The sequence below is a fragment of the Urocitellus parryii genome, chromosome 3, assembly GCF_045843805.1.
Source record: "Urocitellus parryii isolate mUroPar1 chromosome 3, mUroPar1.hap1, whole genome shotgun sequence".
NCBI classification, from domain to species: domain Eukaryota; kingdom Metazoa; phylum Chordata; class Mammalia; order Rodentia; family Sciuridae; genus Urocitellus; species Urocitellus parryii.
In genome coordinates, this window is record NC_135533.1 from 151,293,300 (window position 1) to 151,315,691 (window position 22,392).

General features: G+C 49.0%; 1 protein-coding gene across 5 annotated transcripts in view; it reads left to right on the plus strand.

Annotated features, from left to right (window-relative positions):
- The window catches only part of Ube3b (ubiquitin protein ligase E3B), a 50,838-nt gene that overhangs the window by 20,487 nt on the left and 7,959 nt on the right, over positions 1–22,392 (plus strand). For all 5 annotated transcript variants that reach the window (XR_003302648.2, XM_026409176.2, XM_026409177.2 and 2 more), the window contains 10 exons: positions 1,862–2,033; positions 3,732–3,850; positions 4,487–4,601; positions 5,397–5,496; positions 11,470–11,589; positions 16,743–16,919; positions 17,019–17,129; positions 19,305–19,442; positions 19,695–19,760; positions 21,134–21,192. Coding sequence is in view for 4 of the 5 variants with exons in the window: in XM_026409176.2 (XP_026264961.1) it covers positions 1,862–2,033; positions 3,732–3,850; positions 4,487–4,601; positions 5,397–5,496; positions 11,470–11,589; positions 16,743–16,919; positions 17,019–17,129; positions 19,305–19,442; positions 19,695–19,760; positions 21,134–21,192 (1,177 nt within the window). In the remaining variant the exon portion in view is untranslated. The remainder of the gene's footprint in view (positions 1–1,861; positions 2,034–3,731; positions 3,851–4,486; positions 4,602–5,396; positions 5,497–11,469; positions 11,590–16,742; positions 16,920–17,018; positions 17,130–19,304; positions 19,443–19,694; positions 19,761–21,133; positions 21,193–22,392) is intronic.

The following is a 22,392-nucleotide window of genomic DNA, read 5'->3' on the forward strand; positions in this document are numbered from 1 at the left end:
ACACATCTTAAATCAGATTATAGAAAGTAACATTTGTTATGTTGACCATATTGTTTTTCTGTTCTACTTTATGAAGACCTTTGTTCCTCTTCCCCACATGCCCTGAGGCCCTGGAGCTCCTGACACCACTCTCTGGGCATAGCTTCCCCTTTTCTGTCTCAGCTGCCCAGGATGCAGCCCTGTTGAGTCAGTGTATGAGGCTGAGTTTTAGTCTATATCGTGAGTCCCATCATAGAATGTGAGGATAGCTGTTTTTCTCCTTTTGCCCAGGAGGAGCATATTTATGACCTCTACAGTGTAATTACTTACTGTTTCTCTATTTTTAACCTGTGAGGTTCCTGTGTTCTTTGGTATGAATAACTTGGGCTACCTAAAAACTAATTATAAGCTAGGAACCTATGCAACCACTAACCTGGGCAAGGAACTTTTACTTTTTAAAGGTTTCTTTATAACAATACCCTCCTTCCCTTGCAAGTGTAAGGTCAAACCTTTAAGAATAGTAACTTGCTTGATGGTACATTTCTTTGACTCCCGTACAGTTCCTTGAGTTCACCTCTCAGTATCCTAAGTAGCATTGATGGAACCCCACACCCTTCCCAGGCTCTTGTATCCTCCCCAGATAGCCCTTTATTCAAACTAAATTACAGACAGTGCCCTGTAAAATGAGAGGCATTATAAGGGCTCCAGTGTAGGTGACTGCATTTCTGAGGAACACACCATATATTCAGGGACATGTAGAATTTTAGATCCAGACTTTCTAAGTCACTAGCTGCATTATTAGAATTAAAATCTACTAGTGATGTAGGCCTTGGAAAGCAGGCTTAGAACGTCCTCTGCTTCACCTTTTGCTTCCCCTGGGTTGATTTTGTGCGGTACTTCAGAGTGTCTCTGCTACAGTCATTCACTGCTTTCTTATTTGTAATGTAGAGGAATAGAAGTTGATGGGAGGAGAACTTTGCTAAATGTGGGTGAGCCTGCAAATTGTAAATAAACTTTTATTAGAACACCACCAAATCCATTCATTTGTGTAATATCAACTGCTGTGGTGCAGCAGTAGCATTGAGTAGCTGTGACTGTTGAACTAAAACTTGGACAGAGGAGGCCACCATACATTGAACCGTACATATCCTAACTTAATATATAAACTAACGGAAAGCCTGACTTGGGAAAATACTTTGGTAACAAATTGCTGATTCTAAGCCAATCATAGCTACAATCTTCAGTCAACCACAGCAGCCAACTGATCAGAAGGTGTTCAAATAAGGAATAGCTGAGTCGTAATAAATCCTGCCTGCCTGCTTTCAAAGCAGAGCTTTCTGAAGCTCTTCTGGTCCTGTGGCCTGCCCCATGTGCTAGTCGTTCTTTGCTCAATTAAACTGCTAAATTTTATTTGTCTCAACAGAGGCCATCTGGCCTACAAACCTAAAAATATTTACTCTTTAGCCCTTTCCAGAAAAAAACCTTGCTGATCCCTGATTTAAAATATAATTGCTAAATCAGACCTGGGTTCTTTTCTTGGCTCTAACGCTTGCTGGCTGTGAGTTGGGGCAAATTATTTAACCTGGCTGTGCTTCGATTTCCTCCCTTATAAAACAAAGATGACACTGGACTTCACAGGCAGAAAGGAGACGATGTGTGCAAAGTGTTGAGCCTGTTATCTGCACTCAGGAAGCACCATTAAACGTTGGCTGTTACTATCATTGTGATTCTCAGGGTGACACCGCTTTCCTGATTGCACCTTCTTCTCATGCACAGTAAATGTTCACTAATAGCTTAAGTGTTTCCTTTTCCCAATGGAAGGAGAAATAACAGACCAGATGGAACCCCCACCTGAAGCTTGGGTTTCTCTATCCTTTTCCAGGTCTCACTTACCTTGATGACCTGCTGCCCAAACTGTGGGCGTTTATCTGTGAGCTGGGGCCCCACGGAGGGTTAAAGCTCTTCTTGGAATGCCTGAACAATGACACTGAAGAGTCCAAGCAGCTCTTGGCCATGCTGATGCTGTTCTGTGACTGTTCCCGGCACCTCATCACGTAGGTTGACTGCTGGGGGGCGGAATACTTTCCTAGGATTCAGGACACCAAACTACGATGTCAGGAGGCAAGGAACTGCTGATAGGATCACTACATACATCTGGGCCTGCGTGGCAGGGTCAGTATAAGCATTAGACAAGAGCCAGGCATGGGGGCATATGACTGTAGTGACAGCTATTTGGGAGGCTGAGGCAGGAGAATCACTTGAGCCCAGGAGGTCAAGACCACCTAGATGACACAGCAAGAACACACCAAAAAAAATGTAGACAACAAAACATTGACAAAGCAGGCAGCATGCATGGGGTGTGCAGCAGTTGTTAGTTCTCATCCTTTCAGGACAACTGGGTGGGACCCCAAAGTGTGAACTCTGGGGTCTCCTGGAGATGGGTTCAAATCATAGCTCCACTGTTTATTTACTATACTAGTTAGATTAATGGAAAATTCCAGAGTCAACCAGGGTGCAAAATCTGGCTCAGCAATTTACTACGATACCCTGGGCAAGGGATCAAGGAATTCAATCTCTCTGCTACTCATTTTCCTCATGTATACATGTAGGCATTTCAGGGAGGATTTAGAGGTAATCAATGCCAAGTGCATCACACAGTCCCTGGCACAGAGGAGAAGCTCAGTGTATGTCGGCTGATATTGTTGTCATTGTTACCTAACTAGCTCTGGGAAGGTTGCCTAACCTCTGTGAGCCTCGCTAGGAGCATGGAGACACTATTACCAATCTGAAAGAGCAAATGAGAAAAGGAGTGTCAGGTAGTACAGCACTAGATGTGAGTGGAGAACTAATAAGAGGCTCATCCAGTTCCTTGACTGTTCTGGCTTTTGTGTCTCCTGGTGTCCTTGGCATTCCTCTAATCCCACGTTCTCTTAATTTAATATAGACTGGACCTCAAGCAATGAATTTCAGCCTAGAAGACCATAGCAGGAAGGGTTAGGGGACTCGTAAGTGGCAGTTTGGGCAACGTGAGGAGGCTGAGTGAGCAGGTGGAGGTGAGAGTGGTGTCTGTAAGGAACAGGAAAGACACCTTTAATGGTTAGTCACTGAGTACAGGGTAATCTGATAGTAAGTCACATTCTGAAGGTGCATGGAGTTGGTTTAGTAAATTTTCTTTTAGAACTGTGTCTCGTGTTCATTCATCCATTTATTCTTTCAAGCATTCTTTCACTCACGTATACTTAATAAGTACCACCAGTGTCTGTCCTCAATGTGGAATGAAGCTCTGCAGCCTTCCTGAGGAGGAACAGACACTCAGTCAAGAGCCCTTCATATCAGACAGGAATTTGGCACATTGAGGCAGGAATTTAGGCTTGAAAGAAGGAAGTGTCCCAGCCAGTTCCTTGTAAGAAAGAAAAACTGCAAGAGTGGGGCTTTTTTTCCCCCTTTAATTGTATTTTATCTTTTTAGTATAGACAATTTCAAATAAATAGAAAGTAGAAGCAATAACGAACTCTCGTGGCCATCACCAGCTTTAGCTCATGGCCAGTTTTGCTTCATCCGAACCCCTCCCTGTCCTCCTCTTCCAGTGTCTTTGAAGCCCATCTTAGACATTAGATCATTTTAACTTTACAGGAAGTGTCTCTGAAAGTTAGAACTTATTTCTTAACCTGATTGTATTGTCTGATAAGCAGAAAGATCTTATTTCTTTCCCTTTCTCTGTGGGAAATTCTAAATAATTTTGTCTGATTTAGGATCCTTGATGACATTGAAGTTTATGAAGAACAAATTTCATTCAAACTAGAAGAGCTGGTCACCATCTCCTCTTTCCTGAATTCCTTCGTGTTTAAGATGATCTGGGATGGAATTGTAGGTAAGGTGGAGGTGCTTGCCAACATTTTATTGAGGCTGCTCCCAGGGAGGCTTTTCTATTATGTACCAAAGTTAATAAAAATTCACATTTAAGCCAGGCATGGTAGCTCACACCTGTAAACCCAGCAACTTGCGAGGCTGAGGCAGGAAGACCACAAGTTTGATGCCAGCCTCAGAAATACAGCGAGACCCTATCTCAAAAAATAAAAAGGACTGGGGGTGTGGCTTAGTGATAGAGCATCCCAGGTTCATTCCCCAGTAGCACTCCAAAAGACCCAATTTGTTCACATAACTGGAAGTTTTCTCTCTTACTAAGACCTCTTTAAGAGAGGAAGCATAAGCAATGCGTGCCAGTTCACACTGCAGATGAGCGCCCCCTCCTGTGGCGTTCCCAGGTGTTCAGTGCAAAGGACCTTTGGACAGTGACTAGTGAGAGCCAGCGTGAGGGTCTGAGACACCAAGGCCCTGCAGACACTTAGGACCTTCCCAGGGACCTTTTTATTCCTTTCATTCTATAGAAATTCAGAGCAAGAGAGGTCAGGGTTTGCTGGGGACCGTAGGAAACAAGCCGTCCTCCAGGTCCTCCAGCTCTGACCCTTCTCCTGCGAGTGTGACTCTCCTGTGTGTTGCCCTGCAGAGAACGCCAAGGGCGAGACCTTGGAGCTGTTCCAGTCTGTGCATGGGTGGCTGATGGTGCTCTATGAGCGGGACTGCCGCCGCCGCTTCGCGCCTGAGGACCACTGGCTGCGAAAGTGAGCACCATGGGGCTGGGGAGGCTCACCGCAGCCAGGGGCCTCCATTTCTGTCTGTCTGTCTCAGTCTCTCCCTCCCTCCCTCTCTCCCTCCCCCCGCCATGTCTGTCTGTCTCACAGTCTGTCTCTCTCTCTCACACACACACACACACACACAACATACACACAGCAGGTGCCCGAGCACTTGCCACTCCTGTTCCAGGATGGAGGGCCTTTTCTTTCTTCTCCGTGTTGGCCATTCATCTGTGGAAAGAGCTGCTGTTCTGTAAAGCTCCTGTTGGGACGCATCCCCCCCCCAGCAGCCACTTCTGTTACACCAGGAGGATCAGTTAATTAATGGCAACAAAGCCAGATCACATTCGGCCGCTGTTTCTTATTCAGACTGGGACGAGAGGGTCTTCAGCTGCCCTGAACAATGCGGTGGTAAAAAGTGCTTGAGGGTTTGGATGGGGGAGGGCTCGAGGCAGCAGTCCTCCAGCAGCACCTAAACTTAAGAGCATGTCCGCATTTTTATCAGGGATGCATCAACTTTTAGGTTACCATTGCAGCTCTGGTACTAGAGCAAAGCTTCGCAGACTTTGGCATAGAGGGACAAATGGCTCTAGGCCCTGTGGACTCACGTCTCTGTTGCAGCCACTACCTCTGCTCTTGTAGCATGAGGCAGCCATAGGCAGTACGTGCTGCTCCCACAGAACTTTACAAAGGCAGGCAGCCAGCTTGGCCTGCATGCTGTGGTTTGTGAACCCTGCACTAGTGTACGGTTTTCATAACCCCAGACCTGTCTTTCTTCTTAAGGGATCTCAAGCCTAGTGTACTCTTCCAAGAACTCGATAAGGACCGAAAACGGGCACAGTTGATCCTGCAGTACATCCCACATGTCATTCCTCACAAAAACGTGAGTTGCCCTCAGCTGGGCTCCTGGTATGTTGCTGTCCCGCGTGGTCCCCGACTCCCTTGTTGTTATAGCGGTGCGGAACGCTGGAATGAGGTGGTTGATTTTGCAAGTGCAGCGATGGCATTTCTTTCTCTGTGGCAGGTTACACCAAGTGCTGAGGGTGCCGGGTGGAGAAGGCAACGTGAAGTGGCATTTAGGTGGAGTGGGATGTGTGCCACGGGGCTAGGTGCCATGGGAGCCCAGGCATAGGAACCTGACTCCTCTCAGTAAGGGGAAGGGATTAGAGAGGGCTCCAAGGCAGAAGTGGACAGGACTTAAAGGTCCAGGGTGAGAGAGAAGCCAAACAGCTGGTCTGGCTGGAAGAAGTCAAAAAACAGCTGAGGAGTTAACAGGAGTTAGAGCAGGAAGGGCCTTGTAAACTGAGGCTAGGAGCTTAGATTTTAGCCAACGTCATTGCAGGGTTTTAAGCTTAGAAGGTGCCAAGACAGAGCTGGAGAGGTGACTGGAGGTAGAGGGCATTAAAGCCAGCTGGCCTACATTAGAAAGAGGCCTCCAGAGTAGATAGATGACCAAGGCAAGAGACTTTTAAGGAGCCAGCACCTAAGACCTTGGAGCCTGATTACATTCAGAGAGCAAGGAAAGGAGAAATGGAGATACTCTTGAGCTCTGGCTTGGTGCCTGAAGCTTGGTGCTTGGTGCTTGGGTGGGCTGCTCCCTGAGGGAGAAACAGGTGAGGGCAGGTCTGGGATATGGTGGTGCATTCAGTTCTGAGTGAGTGGGTGCATGTGGCTGTGGCTCCTGATGGCTCTGACGCTCAGGAGGGAGGCCTGAGTTGGAGAAAGCCTTCCCGCCTGAGCTTGCAGTGTGGAAAGGCAGGTAGGGAATCAGATAGGTCCTGAGAGGAGAGAAGGAGGAATCTGAGGAAACAGGGATCCAGGAGAGTGTGGTGTCACTCCAGGGGACAAGAGAGAATTGGGAAAGCTTGCGTACTGTGGCAAGAGCTTCCAGGCCATATGGGCAACGTGGCTTGCATCCCTGGGAAGGAGCTGGCACTCAGCAGTACTGCTGGTGGGTGACAATACTGTGCCTGTCTCAGGAGAGACTCCTCAGAGTCCAGAGGTACCTTTCTTTTCTTACCCCTTTTTTTGATTCTTTCTTTTAAAATAGACATAATTTTAGAGAGCATAAATCCCATTTTTGTATATTAAATCTCAGAATTCAGAGATACTTAATTCTCACTGCTCTGATACTGTTATTTGTTTTTTAATATTTATTTTTTAGTTGTACACAATACCTTTATTTTGTGTTGAGAGCCACAGCCAAGTTGGAATGGCACCTAGGATTTTGCCAGTACTTTTGAGTTCTTGCAGAGTTCCCGTTGAGTTCCGGTTGAGCTCTTGCGGGGATTCATGCAGAGTTCGCAGTTGAGCTCTGGGGGATTCCTGGCAGGTTGGTTGGTGAAGTTCCGGTGGAGGGAGTTCCGGTTGGTGTGTGGTGTGTTCCTGGAGGAGCCGGTGGCGTTCGGGGGGAGTTCCTGGGGAGTGTGCTGATGGAGTTCGGAAATGAAGTTTGTTCCTGCTTGAGTGGCTTGTGATTTGTGCCCAGCCAGACGGCGGCAATTTTGTTTATTTATTTTTATGTGGTGCTGAGGATTGAACCCAGGCCCTTGCACATGCTAGGTGAGCGCCCTACCACTAAGCCACAACTCCAGCCCTCTTTTTATTTACTTATTTAATTTTTAAAATATTTATCCTTTAGTTCTAGTTCTATCTTTATTTTATTTTTATGTGATGGATGCTGAAGATCGAATCCAGTGCCCCAGGCGTGCTAGGCAAGCGCTCTACCACTTAAACCACAACACACCCCCCCCATACCGTTTTGACCTTGACTTTAATGTCTGTGGTTGCTATTCATTCCCCTCAGGCAGTGATGTGCAAACAGTGTGGCTGTTAAAATTCTTATTGCACCTGACAGACTCTCAGGAATGAGGGACCTTCCTTGAGGGAATCCCTCAGCAGGACCCCTGAGCCTGTCTCCCATAGGGAAGGCACAGCCCTGCAGACCATTCTGTGGCTGTACTCTTCTAAGTGATGGGACAGTCTCCCTCATCTGAAGCTGATCTACTTCTAACTTCTACTCTTGGTCTCTGAACCACCCGCAGGGGTGGCATCTTTAATCTGTGGAATAAATCTCTTGAGATTTGCACACAGGTCCTGCTTCTGAGTCCTCTGTTTTCCTAGTGGCTTTAGCTGCTCCAGCTGTTCCTCATTTAAAGCAGTCTCTGACCTCTCATCTCCTGGTTGGTGGTGGCTGATTTAAAACAAAGCACCTCAGCTTGTCCCTGTGTCTGTGAACTCAGGCTTTGATCCTGGCATTGCGTATTGCATAGACTGGAGTCTTCTTGTTGCATGTCTATGTCCACAGACGGCGTGCTGGGGCACTGGAGTTACCGAAAGATGTGTTAAGTATTCCAGAATGCAGTGGAACACCCATGAACTACTAGTTCGAGGTAGCTTATGATTTCAACATTCACTCACACTACATTCTTTTCCATGATGTCATATTTGCAAAGTTAGGTTTTCAGAATGAGATAAAAATGTTTTATATTTCAATTTATGTGCATTTCTCAAATACAACTACAAATTTCTTAGAATAGAAATACTTTTTAAGTTGTTAGCACCTAACTACCTAATGAACTGGTCTAGTAGGCATTTTTGGTCTAGGAGGGCCAAAAAAAAAAAAAAAAATACTGCCATCCTAGGGGTGCCGTGAACAACCTAGTGTGGGAATGCTGAGGTGAGCGGAGTGACTTGTGAGTCCAAGCCATATGCTGACCTTTTTTTTTGGGGGGGGGGGATTTTGCTTAAGTTCATCATTAAGGTTATCTGTCCGTGGATCCTAAAGTTTCCTCCCTTTGAAGGGAAAGGAGAAATACTGGGGAATGATATTGACCGTATTATATTGTTGTGTCATGCATATAACATGATGTTATATTTGCAGCCTATACTCCCAAAATCAAGTGGGAAGTGAGGCTGCAGATGGGAGGAGACAGCAGGGGAATGTAGTGTAACTAGATGTTGAAATTAAAGCTACCTTGAACTATATACATAGTGTATGTACAAATACGTAACAGTGATTATTAGATATAATAATAATGTACTGATGAAATAATAATGCACTGGGCTGGGCTGGGGCTCAGCCATAGAGCGCTCACCTGGCAGCTGCGAGGCCCTGGGTTCGATCCTCAGCACCACATAGAAATGAATAAATAAAATAAAGGTATTGTGTCCAACTACAACTAAAAAATAATTTTTTAAATAATAATAATAATGCACAACTATTATGTATAATTACAACATACCAATAAAAAAAATGGAAAAAAAAATTTCCTCCTTGGGAGGACAGGACCCTTCCTCATCTCCTGGTCCCTGTCCTGCCCCCAGCAGTCCTGGGAGGGTCAGGCATGCTGTGTTCCAAGTGGCAAGGGCTCTCCTGCTGTCTCCTCCCATCTGCAGCCTCACTTCCCACTTGACTTGGGAGTGTAGGCTGCCCTCTGCCACTGGCATGGTCTTGCTGGGGTGCCAGGAGGGAAGCAGGATCTCAGCTTTGCCATTGTGCCATCGCCCTTTGACACTGCACCCCTCCCTCTTTTTCTTACTCCAGTGGGTGACTTGCTGTTTCCCTTAACGTTTTTCAAAGACTCAGCTCTGCCTTGCTCACACCCAGCATTTCACTCTCTGTCCTCACCGTCTTGCTTTCACCTATTTACCTGTGACTCATCTCCCAACTGGTATGTGAGACTTTGCCTTCTTGTTTTAGCCCAGAAAACCTAAGTGAGGTGGGGGGCCAGGCTGTGTGGGGTGGTGGTCTGTGAGTGGGCTCTGGATTTGAATCTGGCCATATGACCTTGGTTGAGTCCACACCCTCATCTGCAAAATGGGGGTGGTGTCTACCCAGATGTCTGCTGAGGATTCTGAGGCCTCCCAGCCCCTTGAAGCTGGATAAGGGTGCCTCAGGCCACACCCTGAGGAAATCGAGAGCTTCCCAGGTGGAAGGAACTCCAGAGGCCACTACTGATGTGGCCAGCTTAGTGTTGAGTCATGCCGTAGGCCACACTGGTTTGACTGGAGGAGACCCGCATTTTCACCTCATGTTCCGTGGAAGAGCCCCTGTTCAGGTGGTCATGCTGGAGATTCAGGTCACTGGAAGCAGTGTGTCACAAACCACATGACTCCATATGACCTCAGAACCTGTTATAGAAAGTCCCACAGCAGCTCCACCACAGAAGGGAGAGGTGGGCATGTTCTTTGGCCATATCGAGGGCCCCCCTCACTGGGTTTTTCCCTTCTATGGGCCCTGGAGCCCTTAAGGCTTTTGGTGCTGCTCAGAGCACTTCGGTCCTTATTTCTAAACCCAGGGTGCCAGGGTGAACGGCAGCCCCACCCCACCCCCGCGTGCCTCCCATCCTGTGCTGCCCCTGGCAGTTGCTCTTTCTGTTAACAACTCTGTTTATAAATTTCTAGCATTAATAAAAGGGTTGAATAACACTAACTAACCTGCCCCTGGTGGATCCTGTACCATTGTTACAATTGTTTGTGTTCTTTTTTATATTTACTGAACTCCAGATTTTTAGGAAAATTCCAAATTATTAAAAAAGCAGGTGTGAAGCCAGGTGTGCTGGTGTATACCTGTAATCCTAGCGATTGAGGAGGCTGAGGCAGGAGAATTGCAAGTTTGACACCAGCCTCAGTAATTTAGTCCCTAACCATCTTATTGAGATGGTGTCTCAAAATAAAATTTAAAAAAATTAAAAGGGGTGGGGATCCTGTCTTGAATCCCTGGTGAAGAAAGACAGAGAGACAGAGACAGAGAGAGAGAGAGAGAGAGAGAGAGAGAGAGAGAGAGAGGGAGGGAGGGAGGGAGGGAGGGAGAGGGGGAGGGAGAGGGGGAGGGGGAGGGAGGCAGGCGGGGAGGGAGGAAAGAACAAGGAAAAACCCACTGTGATTGGTGTGTATATCCATTCAGCTGACTTCAGGTGAATGCTGACATGAATTATGCTGTTCTGAAGGGGCTCATTGCCAGGCACAGTGGAGGGTGCCTGTGGTCCCAGCTACTTGAGAGGCTGAGAGACAGGATTGATTGAGCCCAGAAGTTCAAGCAGTTTAGCCAACATAGTGAGATCCTATTTCTTTAAAGCAAAAAATACAGTCAGCTGGGCACAGTGGTGCCCACCTATAATCCCAGTGACTCAAGGAGCTGAGGCCGGAAGATCACAAGTTCCAAGCCAGTCTCAGCAATAGCTGGACCCTGTCTTGAAATAGAAAATAAGAAGGGATGGGGATGTGGCTCAGTGATAGAATGCTCCTGGGTTCTGTCCCCAGTACTAGGGGGAAAAATACAATAAAGGGGTTCATCACAATCTTCAGGCTGAGGAGAAAGGGTTCTAGTTAAGTGATAATTGAGAAATATTACTGGTGGGACAGTGCTGTGTGCTTGAGGGCACAGAGGAGGCAGGCAGTGGGCCAGGGACCTTTTACTGAAGGATCATTTTTTACATTCTGACAGTAGGAAAAATTGTCTTTGAATTGTTGCTGTGTTTTAAATTCATAGTATTGATTTCCTCTGAGGCAGGTGCGGCTGTAGAAAGCAGCCTCTCACTTGTTCTGCCGCCAGATTCCTGCTGTGGATTATTGACTGCAGGAGAATAATCTTCTCCTGCTCTGCTCCTCTCTGGACTACAGCATTAGACACACCACTCCTCCCTTGGCCCAAGTTCTGCCATATTTCTAATTCCCAAAAGTGCTATTGGGGACATTTCCCGTCTCACAGGACTCCCCTGACCAGCAGCACACACCAAGCCATCCCATTATGGTTGAATTTTGTGTGACTTAAATTTCAGTAATTTTGTGGAGTGGTTTTTATGGAAACATTAGTTGTTGATTCTTTTTCTGGTCTCACCTTTGCTCATTTCAGAGAGTTCTCCTGTTCCGAAACATGGTTACTAAGGAGAAAGAGAAACTGGGGCTTGTGGAAACCAGCTCCGCTTCCCCCCATGTCACTCACATAACTATCCGTCGTTCCCGGATGTTGGAGGTGAGTGGCGAGTCCTGCAGAGGCTGATCACAGAAGTGTGCTCCCATCAAAGAGGGTTTCCGGTGGATGGCCGACTGCCTCAGAACTGTTGTGATCACTTCTTGGTCTCATGGCTCTGAAATCAAGACTCCAAGAGTGGGAAAGGGGTCGTTTCTCCTGTTGACTGCTCAGAACAGCTGCTCAATTAAACATGTCCTCAGGGCTGGGGACCCATAGTGAGGGTCCCTGTGAGGGTCTCTAGCTAGAGCATCAGACTCCTGGTGTCTCTGAAATGAGGACAGATCTCAGCTGCAGCGACCACCCCACCATCCTCAGACTTCATCATCCCAGCAGGTACAGTGCCCAGGCCACTACCTGTGAATGCAGCAGAGGGGGAGAGGCTGTGACACACCCACTGAGCCACACAGAGTTGGGGGTCTTTGTAAAAGCATCGTTGCCCTCCTTAGTCCTTAACTCTGGACTCCAGAGTTAAGCAGAGACTTCATATAATTTAGAGCCTGGTACTCTGTCCTCAAGTACTTTACCTGTGTGTCAGGAAATTATAGGATGATTTGTTAGGATGAGAGTGGCAAGGCCTGTGGAAGCCTGTCACAAAGAAATATGCCCTGCAAAACAGGACTCTTAACACTGACTGCAGACTGCTGGAGCACTGTCGTGGTCAGTGGGCCTCCCCGTCACAGCTGTGCTGTCGGAGCTCACCCTCCCCTGGGTCGCATGTGTGCATCCTGCCTGTGTGTGCTGGTCCTGCCAGCAAGGGCACTGATGGCTGAGCTGCCAGTCTCCATTCCCAGGAGGGCTTGGCTTGATTTATTTGCTGTTTGCTCTGTAGACTTTTATCACACTCTGGCCGCAGTTCCTCATTTGCATGTTCTGCCAGAGTGAGACAGTCAAGGGGTCCCACCATAGCCAGGCCACATAGCCAGCCACCAGCACATGGCGTCAAACAGCAGCCCTTCCTCCCATGTCTTTATTTCCTCCAGCAGTGTGTTTGCACCACATTTGTGTCACTCCTTACGAGCAAGCCTACTTTAGCTCCCTGACCGCTGATGATTGACACCAGGAGCGGTTAGAAAAGGCAGTGGGTGTCAAACAGTTGATGTTTTTAACATTCTTAAAAGTAGAGATAAGGAACTTAAGTGCCCACAGGGACCCTGTATGGGTCCTGTGCATGAACAGAGCTGGCCACGGGCGTCTCATCCCAGGATTGTTTTGTTTGCCTGCTGAACAAATGGAAATACCCTCCATTTTCACTCCCATTTTTTCTAAAACATGACCGCTCACTCTGAGCACCTCTACCTAAGGAAAACAACCCTCCCGAGTGACAAGTTTCATCCAGCTTAGTGTCAGGGAGCAGTAGACATGGGTGGGCAAGTGGGAGCAGGTACCTCTCCCCACAGAGGCCCTCTCTGCTCCAGCCTTCCTGGCTCACCACGTGGAGGTGTGGGCTCCAGAATGCTCTGAAGTTTTGAGACCAAAATTCAGGGTTTCATTTGTGACCCTCAGATCTCTTATGCTGTGAACTGATTAGATTCTACCGGGGGCTCAGAAGAACAGATGTTTCCTACTGAACTCAGCCTGTGGCCACCAGTTTTCTGCCTCTGCTTTGGCTTGAAGAAGCAACCTTGTCATGCTACAAAACTCCCTTCTCCAGCACTTCTTTGTCAGACCCAGATGCGGCTCCCCTGGCTGTAGGAGGGTCGTGCCCAGTCAATTGTGGCCAGCACCCACCCCTGGAGGAGTTAAGTGAGACTAGTGTCTCCTGAGAGGGATGAGTTCTTCAGTTCTCTGCTCGAGCCTCCTGGCTCGTAGAAATTCACTCGGCATCCTGGTTCTGCAGGACCCATTTCTTAAAATACGTCCCTCAGAGGGACCAGAGGAGAAAGGCTATCTTAGTTCTAGGCATGGTCCTTTTTCTCTTTCCTTTCCATGAGATCATATTTTGTCATGAAATCCAGTTACGAAAGGAGAGGAGTGTTTATTCAGTCACCCCTTCGTTTTCCTGGTGTGATAGTTTGGTTATTAGCATACGAGCGCCCAGTGGACCTTACTTGATACGGACACAAGGGGGCATCAGGAGGCTGCTGTCAGACTCATGCTGTCCTGAGCTTTTATCCGCCTCCTCCTCCAGAGACTCTGGACGGCCACCTGAGAGGTGTCCAGGGTTAGTCCAGGACCCGCAGGAAGCTCCCCACAGAGTGAGCCTGGGCTGGAGCGCTGGGATTTCAGAACTGGAGAACCTCACGCAGACTCCTCCAACCTTTCCCCTTCCCCTGTCAAAGGCAGAAATGAGGCCAGAGAAATTGAGATTCTCAGTCAAGATCATTTGGGAATCAGTGACAGAGCCAGGCCCGGGAACCAGGTCTCCCTTTCCCAGCTCAGTGTTTTCTGCATCTGCCCATTGAGATGCAGTGGAGAGAGGAGCTCCAGGCTCCCCTCATCTCCCCGGGAGGCATATGTGTCATCTCGCACAAACACCCCAGTTCCTGAAAGGCAGAACTGTTCCAGAGGAGGAGGCTGTGAATTCCTCTCTACAGCTTTTCCTTTTCTTTCTTTCTTTTTTTTTTTTTGTACTGGGTATTGAACCCAGGGATGCTTTGCCACTGAGCCACATCCCCAACCCTTATTTTTTATACCTTTATTTTATTTATTTATTTTTACTTGGTTCTGAGGATTGAACCCAGGGCCTCACCTGCACTAGGCAAGCACCAGGCTAAGCTTTTTGGAAGGAGTGGCTAATGCGGGGCTCACGAAGCAAGCCTGAGGTCTGGATCCAGCAGACGTTCCCGGAGCACGGCCACGTGCAGAAGGCGAAGGCCTCCCAGTACCATCCTGGTCAGTCCCTGTGGCCCTGCACACACCTGCTGACGAAGGTTCAGTTAGGAAGCTGGCTTTAAAGCAGAATGGAAAGACCCTGCCACTCCCCAGGACCATGTTGGAGTCTCCCCACCTCCTTCATTCACTGCAGGGCGCAGCTGTCAAGGTGGACACGGTGCTGCTGCAGCTTCACTGCGATGTCCTAGTTCCCCCTTTTTTTCATCTACCTTAATGGTTCTCAGACTTTATATGCATAGAAAGTACTTTTCAAGTATGCGTGCACAAAACTGTGTTCCTATTCCTACTGGTGACCGTTGGGACTTAAGAGGTCATTTCTTCCTGACTCACACTTTGGAGCCTAGGACCCCTGATAGGATTTGAGACACATATAGGGCAGTCCTTTGGATCTCTAAATGAGTATGGCGGGAAGGCACCAAGGGTTCCCCAGAACAAGTCTTGCCATTCTAGCAGATTGCTCTTTTGCATTGTGACCAGGTGAGCAGACTGATAGATGGGTGGATGGCTGGGTGCTGCGGAGATGGTCTGTACAAATGTCAGGAAAGCGTGGGACATGGCTACAGCAGTGACTGTGGCATGGCCTCAGGAGCATGTTAAGGTTGTCTTGTAACTCATTGTGTGACAGTATGTAAAGACATCAGCTTCACTCTGATGATGGGTCCTCTTGTGCTGGGCGTCTCCTTCCCGGGCCCTGTCCTCTGTTTTATAAACACTTCTTTGAAATAAAAACCTCAGCGCTCTGATACGAGGAATTCACTGAATGACCGAGTTAGAAGCTGGGACGACCTCGACAGGTGAGAATCCAGAGAGAGAGAAAACAAAATAGCCCAGTAGGAGAACTCTGACACTCTGTCCTGGGGCCACACTTGCTGAGTTCTGGATGAGGGATATGGGCTAAGTGACTGAGTGACGGCTTTTTTTTTTTTTTTTTTTTGGTTGTTTGGTTTTTTCCTGGTCCTGGGGATAAAACCCAGGGCCATGCAAGTGCTAAGCCACACTTTATACCACTGAGCTACACCCAGCAGGTGCCTGTGTGTTGAGGGAGCTGACCACAAGGCAGAGATGTGCTGGCGCTTCTCCCCACGGCCCCTGCCCTCACTGATGCCCAGCAGCTTTCCTGTACCCTTGTCTCTGCCTCCCACCTTGTCCTCTGCCATCTGCCTGCTCTGCTGCCAGTAGATCTTTCTTTCTTTTTTTTTTTTTTTGGAATCTTTATTTATTTTTATTTTTTTGTAATGGGGATTGAACTGAAGGACACTTGACCACTGAGTTACATTCCCAGTCCTTTATTTTTTTATTTTATTTTTTTTAAGAGAGAGAGAGAATTTTAATATTTATTTTTTAGTTATCAGCGGACACAACATCTTTGTTTGTATGTGGTGCTGAGGATCAAACCTGGGCCGCGCGCATGCCAGATGGTCGCACTACCGCTTGAGCCACATCCCCAGCCCCGCCAGTAGATCTTTCTAAAACAGAAAACCAGACTCTCTCTTTCTCTCTCTCTCTCTCTCTCTCTCTCTCTCTCTCTCTCTCTCTCTCTCTCTCTCTTTCTCTCTCTCTCTCTCTCTCTCTCTCTCTCTTTCAGTTGGTTCTGGGGATTGAATCCAGCGGTGCTTTCCCACTGAACCACATCCCCAGCCCTTTTGATTTTTTTCTTTTTCATTTTGAGACAGGGTCTCACCGAGTTGCTTAGGGCGTCACTGAGTTGCTGAGGCTGACTCTGTACTTGCAGTCCCCTTCCTCAGCCACCTGAGCTGCTGGGATTACAGGCGTGCATTGCTGCACCTGACTCAGCCTTGTTTCTTCCTGACTAAATTCTTTGCCCCCCCCACCACCCCAGTTGCCCTCAGGATATAACCTTGATTCCTCAGCAAAATTCACAAGGTCCTGTGTGATCTCAGGAAAAGCACCAGAGCTGAGCGACGTGGGAACTGCATTTTTCATTTTATAGTGTTTCATAAGTTTAGATTTTTGCCCATGAACTAAAAGATACTCTTAGCATTAAAAGGAAAGAGAGAACTATCTTGTGCCAGTTTTTTCATCCTTTGTCTGATGGCCAAGAGCTTGTCATGACTCATTTTGTCTAATTCCCTGTCTGGCTGCTGTGTGTCCTCTTGAGGGCAGTCTCCCCTGGCCAGAGAGCAAAGCCATCACATCCTCCTAATAGATCTTTCCTTTTAGCAGGCTCTCATTCAAAAGCCAGCGAGGACCGTTCTTCCCGTGTCCTGCAGTTCCATCGGGAAAGCTTCCTGCAGGGGGGAGGAGCCCTGAACTGTGCAGCAAGCCGTGGGTTCCTAAGAGCCGCGGTTCTGTCTTGGCAGGATGGCTATGAGCAGCTCCGGCAGCTCTCCCAGCACGCCATGAAGGGCGTGATCCGCGTGAAGTTCGTCAACGACCTCGGGGTGGACGAGGCTGGGATCGACCAGGATGGCGTTTTCAAGGAGTTCTTGGAAGAGATCATCAAGAGGGTGTTTGACCCAGCACTTAATCTGTTCAAGGTGGCTGGGGCTGCGGGTGGGGTTGGCAGCAGCCAGACCTGGGATGAGAAATGAGAACAGGGCACTGACCTCTGCACCCCCTGTCCTTTTGCTTAACAGACCACCAGTGGGGATGAGAGGCTGTACCCCTCGCCCACATCCTATATTCACGAGAATTACCTGCAGCTCTTCGAGTTCGTGGGGAAGATGCTGGGGAAGGCTGTGTATGAGGTAGGCACAGTAGGGAGCGGGAGACAGCATGGGAAACGAGGTGTGAGAGGACAGGGGCTTCACGTACATCCATGTTGTCAGCCCCGCTATGGGAACAGCCTGTCATCAGGGTGGATTCCAGGAAAGGGGCAGGAACCAGGGGGTTGACATAAATGCTGGGTTTCTGCATGTGTTGTCTCTTCGAATCCTCAGCAGCCCTGTGTTGTGCTCTGCGTCCTCTTTATTGAAGGATGAGAGGACTGAGGCTTGAGAAGCCCTTGTCCAGATGGTGGTAGGAGCAGAATTCGACCCAGGCCAGCTCCGTTCCCTGAGGTGTGAGGGGTGATGTGCCGAGCCCGACTGCCCTGGGAAGCTTGGTCTGTGTTGTAGGAAAGCAGCATTTTATGGGCTTTGATAGTTTTTTGGTTTTGGTTTTGTGGTGCTGGGGATGGAACCCAGGACCTTGTATGCTAGTGATTACTCCCTACTGCCGAGCGACACCTCCAGCCCAGTTTTTAAATCTTTTATGATTTGAGCAAGTACTGCAGAGCCACCCAAGGCTCCTGGAGTTGGCCTGCAGGCTTGAGTGAGAAGGCTGGGTGTGCCTGTGGTCCCAGGATTGGGGCCCTCTGTAGTGAGTTAGCACGGGTGAAGCCCTCCCCTCCTTCAGCGCCAGCACCCTACCCTGGCCCCTTTATCATTGAGAGGAATCCTGAGTTTCTGCTGCTCAGGCTCCTGGGGTAAGGGCTGTGGTGGCTTCTGCTGGCTTCAGGGGAGGCCCCCGCACAGCTCCTGATCCCCATCTGTTGACAACAAGTCGGGAGAGGCTGGACTTTCTCCAGCTTTCTCTAGGCTTTGAGAGACCTGCTCCCCAGGAGGGAGGATAATTCAGCAGCAGCCAGTCTTTTTGGCCTCATCACAAGCCCTGGCCCTGGGGAGCTTGGTGTGGCACAAAGACGTGAGCTGCCCGAGCTGCCTCATCTCCCCCGTGACTCTAGACCACCACCCTCGACAGCTGGGCAAGTTGCGGGAGGGAGGCCTCATGGGGAAACTGCTTTGACTCCGTGCCTCTGTTCCACCTCTCTCCTTGAACACCTCTGTGGTCCCAGACCCCAGCCATCTGAGTCCCTGTGCAGACACCATCCAGTCCTCCTGCCCTGTGCTGGGGGGTGGCCTGGGTTTTCTTTGCCTCTTATTCCTTGTCTGCAAAATGGGAGCAGTTACTCAGTGGCTTCCCATCTTAAAAACAGACATTAGAGGCCACCTGGGCACATGCCATGACTTTGCTTGTAGCTAATCCAGGCTAGCCAAGAAGCTGGGCCTCTGCCTTTTCTGAGCAGCCTCCCCATGTCCCAGGCCTCACCTGTGTCGCCTTCTCCCTTCCCTCTGACAGTCACAGCAGTGATGAGATCAGTTAGATCTCATCAGGTCATTGTCACAATCTGAGTGACCCTACCTTCTGAATCTCTGCAGTCCACATGCCTCTCTCCATTCCTTTCAGCCTTTGTCAGAGTTCAGTCTGTACATGTTTCTTGTGGCATTATACAGTGGCTGCCCAGCTGTGTCCCTGCCTCCTGTCCTCCTCCAGTCCATTTCCCACGTAAAGTGCAAACCTGTCATTTCCCTGCTTGGAGCCTAGAGATAGAACACAGATGGCAGTGAGCTTACAGGGCCTTCCTGTCTGGCCTCGTGGCTCGCCTGCCCTCCCCCCAGGCAGGGCTGTGACCAGATAAACCCACACGGCGTGCCTGTGGCCTCACACGAGGGCCTGGCGCTCCTCTAGTCCTAACTTAGAATCTCCTCTTCCTGGAAGCTTCCCTGCCAGCATCTGAGAGCTTGTCTCTGTGCCCTCTGCCTGTGCCCACGGCCCAGCTCTGTCCCTGCAGCTGCAGAGAGCCTGGCAGAGGTTGAGGCTGTGCTTCAGTGCTGTACTGAGAGACTTACTCTGAGCCCATTCACAGTAGAGAAAGCCAACACATGGCCTGGCGTGGCCAAGCTGGGATCTCATCCCTGGGCTGTGTGGCTTCAAAGCCTGCACTCGAAGTCCCCAGGGGCCCTCAGCTGTGTTTGTTAAATGATGGAGAGGCATAGCTCTCCAGTTGAAGACTGAGGTGGGACCTAGAGATGCTATAGTCTGGTCACTGAGCCAGAATCCTGGATAGTGAAGTCACAAGTTTCATGTCTTTTGTCCCACAGGGAATCGTGGTGGATGTGCCCTTCGCCTCCTTCTTCCTGAGCCAGCTGCTCGGGCACCACCATAGCATCTTCTACAGCTCCGTGGATGAACTTCCCTCTCTGGACTCAGAGTTCTATAAAAACCTCACCTCTATTAAGGTTGGTGCAGAATGGCTGGTGACTCAGCCAAGCTCCCAGGGCTCAGCCTCACCCTGACGTCATGGTCTCTCCCTGTAACTGCTGGGGGCCCCACTTCCTCTTCTGGCACCCCGTCTCAAGGGGTGATGAGTGGCCCTCGCTCCCAGCTGGTTGTTAATGTTGCTCTAGCAGCACCTCAGGGAAGGCTCCTGGAACTCTTCGAGAGGCATAGGCCTCCTTGACTCTGACATCTCCCCTTCTCTGTTCCCTTAGCGCTATGATGGGGACATCGCTGACCTGGGCCTGACACTATCCTATGATGAGGACGTCATGGGTCAGGTAGGTTACCTTCCTGACTGGCCTCCTTCCTGCCCTCCATGGGCTTCCTGAGACCCGCCCAGCTTGTGATTCCCTCAGAAAGACATCCAGGAACCAAGGTCTGCCCATTAGCTGGTCTCTTGTCCCCTCCCACATCCCTTCTCCCACCTGGTCAGGTGGGAAGGCTCCCCCTTTCCTTCCCTGTGGACCTTGTGTGCTCATCCCTTGAGGAGGTCCCCACACTTAATGTTGCTTTTCCACGCTGAGGACTGGCCATTGCAAAGGGAGCTTTATGGCCTGAAGCTGGGAGATGCCACCAAAGAAGTGTCTCCAGGAGCAGCCCTGTCCTTGTTTGCATTCATTAAGAGGAAGAGGAAATCGTGGCATTGGGCTTGTTCCTGCCACAGATGCTCCTTTTGGCTTGTCTCTGAAGTGTCCTCTGCCCATTCCAGTAGTGTCCAGTGGAGACACCTGTGAGGCTCTCTGTGCACAAGGTCTGAGGGCTGCTCTGGAGACACACCATGAGCTAGTTAGTGCAGAGCTGGCTTCTTGGACTTGAGGCTTGTGTCACCTCAGAGAGGTCACTCCATGTCCCTGAGCCATATTTTGCTTATCTTGCAAAAGTATCATCTACCAAACATGAATCCTGACTGGACTGTGGGAGCCTGCATGCCCACCCTCCCCGCAGAGGCCCTGAGCATGCTGCTGGGCAAGGGTCTCAGGAGCCTGGGAGACCGGAACCCTGGTTCTGTGTGTGGGCCTTCAGTCCCCACAGTCACTTGGCCACTGAACTCTTCTTTGAAAGAAAGAAGTTGCTGTCTAACAGAATGATTCTCCCAGCTGGCTTTCAGTCAGGGTGTTCCCTAAAACCCTCTGTGGGAAACAGGTGAAACGTGACCCAGAAATTCAACTGTAATATGAACATGAAGATAAGAACCACCTAGAACACAGAGCCTGGAGGGGCTCCCTGCAGGCCTATGTCCCCCCTGGACTTTTTCCCATGGGCATATATATGAGTATTTTTTCACACCATGTATACTGGCATACCGTCTGTTTGTCCCTTTTCAATAAATATACACTCCCCATCTCTTTTAATAGCTGCACAGTATTCCCAAGTGTGGTTTACCAATATTTATTTAACATCCTGCCGGGGCCCACCAGATTTTCTTCTGTGACATGCCGCAGCCTTCATACAAATATTGAAAGATCAGACGAGAAGAACACTTTTATATTGCCGTGCAGTTGATGTTTAGCCTGAAGGTTTTGTGAGAAATGATCGCTACCAAACACATACCATCTTAATTCCATCATTATTATGGACTTTGGTGTCGGGCCCTTTCAGCTTTACTTCCACATTAGAATTCTCTCTAGTAATTACTCCATCTTCTCCCCAGCTTGTTTGCCATGAACTGATTCCTGGAGGGAAGACCATTCCTGTTACAAATGAAAATAAGTGAGTATAGCAATTAGATTTTAAGGTCACCACTTGAAAAGACTTCATTCTGGCTCTCTGGGCTTACATGAGAATTTATTAAGATAGATTGAAGTAGAAGGAGGCCATAAATATCATAATGGAATTTACTGGTTACAGTTCATAGGCCAGAATTGTATTAAATTCGATTTGCAAAATAAGAATTGACGATTTATTTTTTGCGGTAGCTCTTCTAAGGTCAGGGGCACCCAGGCCATGGCGTTGGTGGGAGTGTGATGGTAGCCCTGGGTGCAGTCAGAGGAGTTCTGAGGCACACGCTCCTGAACCTGGAGTGCACAGAGGCAGGGATACCTTGGAGAGACAGCTCACACTGGGGAATGACAGCCTGTGACAGTTGTAGAAAATGCTGTTCTTGAGAAGACGCAGTGATGAATTCAGATGCAGCAGACACGTACTTAGACATGGGGGACCAAGGGAGAGCTGAGGCCCCGAAGCTGTTGTCTCAGATAACGTGCTTTTTAGGAATCTGTCAGAAATGTCAAACCTTTGGGTCCCTAGAAGCAAAATCCCTCAGTGCACTCTCGTCCACCCAGCCCTGTTCTTGCCTAATTAAACAGTGGGACCTGCCAGGAGGAGTAGACGTCGGCCCTCTTGTCAGTCTTCGTGCCATCTCAGCTGGGATTGAACTGTTAATCTGGGCATGAGTCTCTTCAGTGACAGGTGAGGGCTCAGTCCCACCTGGTGAGTCATCTGGATCGGATGGCTGTTACAGCCCAGTGTTCCCAAGCATCCTGTTCTCTCAGATTAGGTGCTTCCGTCAGTCTGCATGTTTGGGGAATTTTTTATCTCAACTGTCAGAATAGTCAGAAGAACAGACTCCTGATTCATCATGATTGAAATACACCAGCTTTGCCGCTTGGCCACGGGGCACCAGTTTGAAAACTTTGAAAGAACCAAGAGCCCAGGTTGAAGGGACTTCCCTGGGGAGGAGACTGGACCAGACTGGAGAGTCACCAAGAGCAGGGGGTCCTGGTCCTGCCTGCACGCCACCTGTAACCATTTCTTGAGAGGCTACCTGAGAAATGTCTGCCTACAACAGCTTCCAGAATGTCTGGCTGAAAAGAAAGACTTGTCAGTGACAGCCATGGTCACATGGTATGGGTTGGGGTGTGGCCCCCCAGGGGGCCACCTTTGCTGGGAGCCATAGCATAGGGACAATGG